This window comes from Glandiceps talaboti, chromosome 13, assembly GCF_964340395.1.
Source record: "Glandiceps talaboti chromosome 13, keGlaTala1.1, whole genome shotgun sequence".
Classification (NCBI taxonomy): domain Eukaryota; kingdom Metazoa; phylum Hemichordata; class Enteropneusta; family Spengelidae; genus Glandiceps; species Glandiceps talaboti.
In genome coordinates, this window is record NC_135561.1 from 18484240 (window position 1) to 18491776 (window position 7537).

The 7537-nt window shown below is 34.2% G+C and overlaps 1 protein-coding gene across 1 annotated transcript in view; it reads left to right on the forward strand.

Annotated features, from left to right (window-relative positions):
• LOC144444490 (proteasome inhibitor PI31 subunit-like) overlaps positions 1-7121 on the forward strand; it is a 32312-nt gene extending 25191 nt beyond the window's left edge. Inside the window, exon 6 of the mRNA XM_078133920.1 lies at positions 3763-7121. Coding sequence (XP_077990046.1) covers positions 3763-3892 — 130 coding nt within the window. The 3' untranslated portion in view covers positions 3893-7121. The remainder of the gene's footprint in view (positions 1-3762) is intronic.
• The last annotated feature ends 416 nt before the right edge of the window (positions 7122-7537 follow it).

Consider the following 7537-nt stretch of genomic DNA (forward strand, 5'->3'; position numbering starts at 1 on the left):
GAAATTGTTCAAATGAAAGTGATTGCATCAGGGATGTGGGTTTTGGGTCAAAAAATGTGATTTTTGGTCAAAAAACTTAAACTCGGCAACTACTGGGCAGATTGGTGCGAAATTTGGTGGGAACATTCTTAAGGGGGTGTAAAGTAAGATTTGTTCATGACGGGATGATTCCATCAGTGATATGCAAATTAGGGCTGAAAATGTGTCTTTTTGGTTAAAAATCTATAATTCCAAAACCACTGAGCAGATTGGGCTGAAATTTAATGGAAATGCATTTAGGGATGTATGGACGAAGATATGTTAAGCATACCATGATTCCATGAGTGATATGGAATTAAGGTGTAAAAATGTGAATTTTGGTCAAAAACTTATATCTCAAAAAATACTAAGTGAATGAGTTTGAAACTTGGTGAGATGTTTCTAGAAGTGTTATTCTTTGTCATTGCTTTTCCTCAAAAATCTTCAACTCTGAAATTACCCAGTAGATTGAGCTTAACTTTGTTGAGAATGTGTAGATTTGTCCTCATTAATAGCTGACACAGTGAGAACAGTACATTGTTAATTAACTATAATGTTTACTTTACTATTTCCTCTGGTGGTAAAGCCTGTAGCATGGCCAGTTTGGTTTATGACTGGATTATGTAATATATTGTAAGACAGCTGTTTCATCACCTACCCATATAAACTGAATGTAGCTGGCTTTTACAATATTACAATAAGACAACCAAGAAAGATAAACCTGTTACATTGGTATGACTTGGTTCCAAATTGATTTTAAAAAATAAAGAAGTACAAAACCTTGTAGACACATCCCTTTAAAGTTTGATTAGGATGTTGCTATACTTGTCTTGTACACTTCCAACATAGGATGGCTGGATTATGATGATGGAAATTAGGTATGAAAATTTTGTTTTGGTTACAACTTTAAATCTTCAAAAAATTATATATCTATCATTGCCCTGAACATGAAGTTGTGCGGCAACGCAATATTTGCGCTATTTTTTGGGTTTTTTTGTTTGTTTTTGTTTTTTTGTAACACAGTTCCTGGGCTCCCTGTGCACACACACACACACACACACACACACACACACACACACACACACACACACACATACATGTACAATTTCACAGACACAATGAATGCACATATATGCCTATGTATCAATTCACAGATACACACATCCACACTTGCAACCCAACATTCCAATCGTAACAACCAATGAAAAGAAAGACATGTATCTCAATTTATTCTTGTCACCCACCCACAAATGAATACCATTAAAAACTGGCAGATGACACATTTCCAAGAAACAAGTAATAAATTTTCATTATATTGTGTCATTTTGTTTGTGTTTTTTACTATTCTTCTATAAATTGTAACGTTATTTTCCGTCCCATCTGTATAGTTTGTCTGAATGCCGTTTTTATAACCACCATATGTTCAGTAATTTGATGATACATTATTGCATACCTGTATGCCAATGATATGCAAAAGAGTATGCGATCATTCCTTGAACATGAAAGTGTGTGATCATACAGGAAAATTTATACAGACATATGCTGTTTTGGATAAACGTATGTAATCATAAAATAATCATGAGTATTCAAGGTTCGCGGAGGTATTTTCACTAATGCGTGTGGTTTTTTTTGCTGCACTTTTATGAATGTAGTGAATGCAAATACAACCACAATCACAGAGCACAATCAGAACACAACAAACACTAGTACAGATACCTTGAGTATACTATACTTGCACTCTAGCATCATGGGGTTCTGTCAAATTATGCATTGTCAATAGCGGTTTGTTTATATGTAAGTTTTAGTGTGTATTTTACACGTGTATTAAAATTTTACTCAGCTGAAAATTGTCACTTTCAATTGTAACCTTTGTATCTCATATCGTGTGCTTTGATAGTCAAAGGATGAAGAAACGCACATTGCTGTAGATTCTAAACTTTCTACTCTGTTCGATAAAATCTTTATTGTTATTATAAAATCATTACAGCTATTAATCTTAGAGTAGAAGAGTAATAATTGTTATGTCTACTGTAAGTCATTTATAGATCAATAAGAAAGAAAATTCCGAGAGCTGATGAACAACATGATTGGGCAATTATGTGTCAAGATTTTCAAATCATAAGTTTTTTACAAGCGTGGTAGAGATTAAATGGAATACGTAGTGCAGTGCCGTAAACAGACTACATTATTCATGACAATTTTCCTATTGTGTATCCTTGATATTGTAGTCCTATGTTTTTTTGTGCTAGAACTATTTTAGCTGAATATGCACGAAAGCTTTTTCCTGCAGAAGGAAGTCCTGTTAACATACTTTATGAGTTTTCATATTTTTATATTCAGTTGTTATTTAGTTACACTAAGTAAGGGCAAACTGAACAGATGAGATGTTTACGAGTATTGTCCACTTTCACATGGCACTGTCCACCAAATTAAATGTGTCCTGAGATATCCTAAATTGCTATTCCTCCAAATATTTTAATCTGCCAAAATAAATATGTTTACAGTACTGTGCATTGAAACCAAATATACATTTCTGTTAAAAAGGAGAAAAGGGAGAAAAAACACAGCTTTTTGTGTAAAAATGATTTTACATTTAACCAATCATTTCAGCTAGGTAGCACATATCCCTAACCCTTTGTTTGCTAGTGTCTTCAATGGTACAGTATGGGAAATGTGGTATCATTCATTTGATAACAAATTCATCATTGTCGTAAACAATCTGTCACATTTGTAACAACAACTAATCGAGTCTCGATATAGAGACCGCGTGCAGGAGTCAGAACGGCTATCATTCGGTTCCAATCACTGCTGATTAGGAATTGCTGTTAAATCCAAGTAATTTGTATCTCAACATGTTCACAGTTGATTTACATAGGTTAAAAGGTACAAGCAGCTCAAAGTTTTAAGTATTGGGCTGTCAATCCATCTTGGTTGAAGATCCTCATCAGAATGACAAATTCCATCATTACAGCTGATCACTAGGAAGTCAATGGGTAAAAACAACCCCTAGAATTGCTTGTGCATTATAACTCCTGTAAATCATTTGATCTGCCAAGCTGATGAACATTTTTGGTTATGTTCACAGTTGTTGCAAATTAGAAATTCAATTTCACATCTATGCTTGAAATTGAAAATTTTAAAGTGGCCATATGGATGAGAATTTGGTATTTATTTTGGATTTTTATTTGATAAAACAGCTTCTCTGTGTTTTTCTACTTTAAAATATAATGCGAAAGAACATATACCAAGTCCATCTTCGCAACTCAATACATTGCAAAAAGATGCAAAAAGTGTAAAAAGTTTGTTATTGTACGTACAATAACAAACATTTTACACATTGTTTAATGTTTGCCGTTTATTGAGTTATGAACATGAACTTGGTATATGTTGTTTCACATTATTTTTTCAAGTAGTAAAACATAGTGAAGCTGTTTTATCAAATAAAAATCCTAAATAAATACCAAATTCTCATCCATATGGCCACTTTAAAACATTAAATGACAAAGAATACTAACTTCAAGCTTGTATGTGAACTTTTGAAACCCTTCTTGTTACCATTGGTAAAATGAGGTTAAACACAAAAACTTATATTGAGAACAAGTCTTGGAGAAATTTATAAGTTTTGTGAGACATTTTGGTTTTATTTACATGCCAAAAAAATACTTCCTAATACTACAGTACTGCTTTGTTACATTTGATGTTTGCAATCAATAAAACATCTTGTTCCCTGATTTTCTTTTCCAGAGGTGCTGTACCACCCGGAGCAAGGTTTGATCCTTTTGGACCACCAGGAACTGGACCGGGATCAACATTCCGGAATGAACCAGACCCAGACCACCTACCACCACCTGGATATGATGATATGTTTGGTTGATAGCATCTGCAAGTTTCTCCACAATTTTGATTGAGTTTGTTATTTTTCCATGGACTACTGTATTTATCCATAGAAATTAAACACAAGTTACTGTTTTACAAAGAAAACACTTTGGGAAGGAAGGAATATCACATATGATTGAGTTGCAGTATCAGTTATCAGCAAACTTTTGATTGATTACTTTCAGTTTGCAGGATGATGGAAATTGAACAAAATAAACTTAAAACTCTGAATATTGGAGAACTTGTACCAGAGGCGATTTAGTTACAGTCTTAGCTTCAGTTATAAATTCACTTTCAACTTTCAATGTTTGATTGACCAATTTGAGGTTGCAGGATGTTTGTATTTGATGGAAATTGAACAAAGTAAAATTAAAAGACTGAAAGAATATAGGAATTTCAGACTGACTGGAGGAGTCATACCAAATGCAATCTCTAATAGACTAGTTTCAATAGCATCACACATTATATTGTTTCCAAACTTTTGATGTACTGATTTCTGTTTATAGCCATGAGTTGTCAATTAACAGTAAAATAAAATAACTGTGTTGCATTTAAAGACTTCAGTCAAACCTGACTGAACGTTTATGGAGGATTATACCATTCACAAGCCAGGTTCCACAAAAAATATGGACTATATACTCTGGTCATTGTACATCATGACAAGAAGCATCTATTTCCCAACAATGCGTGTCTATGCCATTGATTCTGCTATGTACGAAATATGAGTCAAAACACTTTAAATTACCATTACTTTCCCCGATTTTTTATATATTATTGCCAATAGTATAATTATATTATTCCCCAATATTTTTCTTCATTCAGCTGAAAATACTTGTGACCTAAGGGTTGCCACTACTGATCTAGCGACTCATACTGAGAAAGGCCCCTTAAGTCACTCATATTTTCTGTGCCTGAACGAAGCAAAATATTGGGGAATAATATCTAAATTTATCAACCAGAGTTGAATTCTTCTCGAAATAAGGAAGTAGCCTGTTCAGTAGGAGATATCCCCAATATCGGTGCATCTTCATTCTTTCCTATTAAACGGGTTTGCATACGGAACTGAGTCTCTACCAGGTCGGCGACCATTACATTCAGGTGTTCAACCCGTCTAGATAATTCACTGACGGCTCTAAGAAACATGTCTTTGTCACCATCGGGGACTTCCGAGACCTTGCCCTTTTCCTCTGAACTGTGAAATCACAGGAATCTCCGACGGGACCTTGGTGTCCTTTCGTCAGTCTGTTACATATTGTACAGTGAGGAGCTCTACTCTTGTCACTCTCTGATTTATCATCCATCATAACATCTCGGAAGAAAAATGGCAAGGAGGAGCCCCACCCAGCACACTACTTTTATAAACCACTGGCTGGGCTTTGATTGGGTCAACGCACCTGGAGCGACTATATGTTAATGCATTTCAATAACAATTAAAATCCCATAAACCAGAGTTGAATACTGCCAGTTGTGCCAACAAATTGGTTTCAAACTTAATTAGTTTAGTTTAATTGGTACAGGTAACTCACTTCAAGTTGAATCACTTATTAATGTCTTATTTAGGTAAACATCACAAGATTATGGCTTTCTTAAATCCCGACCTTGATGTCAGTTTTAACTTCCATTCTTCAGTAGAGAACTTCTTGTGAAAAGTAACACCAAGAAATTCACGTTTCATAAATTTTTCATTCATTTTCAACCATTATTTTTCCGTTGGGCATATCAAAATAACGACAATTATACAAAGATGACAAAATAATTTCAACATTCTGTCAGTAAATTACAGTTCTACTTCTTAAAATTCTTTTTAAATTCTTATTCCTCAAAGGAAATGTTATATTGTTATTGCCATTTACATTTTGTTCATAAATTCTGATACTTCAGATATATGCTCTGATTGAAGGCTTATTTCTGAAATGTTAGCTTTACATTAGCTTCTTTGGATACTTTATCTTAATACCAAGTTTTTCTCCATGTTTCACAGCTTTATATGACATCATTTCTGTGTTAGACACAGAAAATATTTTTATGCTGATTTTTTTGAAAACTAGTTGATTAGAAATCCATGATGAATACAGGAGATTTCATCTTATCTTGCAAATGTTATACATCATACCAACTTCTGCCTACGCTCAATATAGACCAGTCTTGCTATCTACATATGATCTACAAATATTTAAACCCTATTGTTTGGAAAGTTTTCATTTTGAAATTAACCAATTTTGTGCTGCTTTCCGCTTATTGTACATGATTGGTTAACACCAGCGGCCCAGCTCTTCCAACTATAGTGATATACCCACCCATTGTTTCATTGGAAAATGTTTGGAGTGTGTCTGCCCACAACTCGAATTCACTGGAGAAATGTACACTTGGTGCTTGTACCTCACGGCACTATCAAACATCTATTTACATGGTGGTCACGCTGTAGTGTAAATCAGCCAAACGAAAAATAAAGGAAAAATGGATGTAGAGGTGACCAGGTTTCAAGGAAGATCCAGTATCACTACCTTAGCAAATAATTCAAAGGGGGTGGGGAGGGGAGGGTGCCAAATGTCATCAGTAAGGATTAGCTGAGATTGAATAGGTGTTGAAATCAATTTATGAATATTTGTAACCGTGGCATGTTGGGATGAGATTGCTTGGATGTGCCTTGTATCCAATTGAGCGTAGGCACAGCTTCACATCATTAAACAGTGTATCAAGATAAGGGAGACTGATCACAAGGTTTCATGTTGAGATAGGCACAATAAAGATAACACACAAACATCCCTTACACAGTGTCTGCTCTGTATTTTGTTAATGATAACAAAATACAAATGTAACAATATGAAACATGAAACCTTGTGATGAGTCTCACTGATCTTGATACATCGTTCATTATCATTTGCAAGCTAAGATGAACTCTCCTGTATAGTAGTAGTTTATTATAGTGACATGCAGAATTAAAATAAATTACAATAAATATACGAAAGATATACATCTGCCCAACCCCTTTGGACTTATAAGTCACCTTTTTCCAAAACAAATTAATAAACAAACAAACAGAACATCTGTAAACTTACATACGATATGTAAACATAGAAGAAAAATACATAGAACAGATCTATGGCAATATTTATCTAAACAAAGATTTTTCCTTCTCTCAAAAGCATTATACACATATATAGCTATATGATGATATAATGATGTTGATGCTGTAATTTGTAAGATGGCTGTAAATAAAAAGAATTTAAACACTCCCAGTGAGTACCTGAACTCTTATTTTGATGTATTTTGTATAGAAAGATATATTATGGGAAAATGTACCATTGGCAAAATAAGATATATACAAAGTAAAATTATTTATGTTGTATGTGGTAGATACGCACTATAATGTGATTTTTTGGTCTAACTTTATCATTTGGAAACCACATGGCAAATGATGGAATCTGTTAGGGATGTTTCTAGTAGTGTCCAGCTAAAGATGGCGTGTAAGACATATGGACACATATCCCTAGCAACCATCACCATATCCTTAGTGAAAGGCATATGATAGTCTATTGCTGAAAACTGCATGGTAAATGCTGGAATCTGGGGTGTTTCTAGAAGTGTCCAGCTAAAGATGGAGTGTAAGACATATGGACACAGATGTTCCTAGCAAGCATCA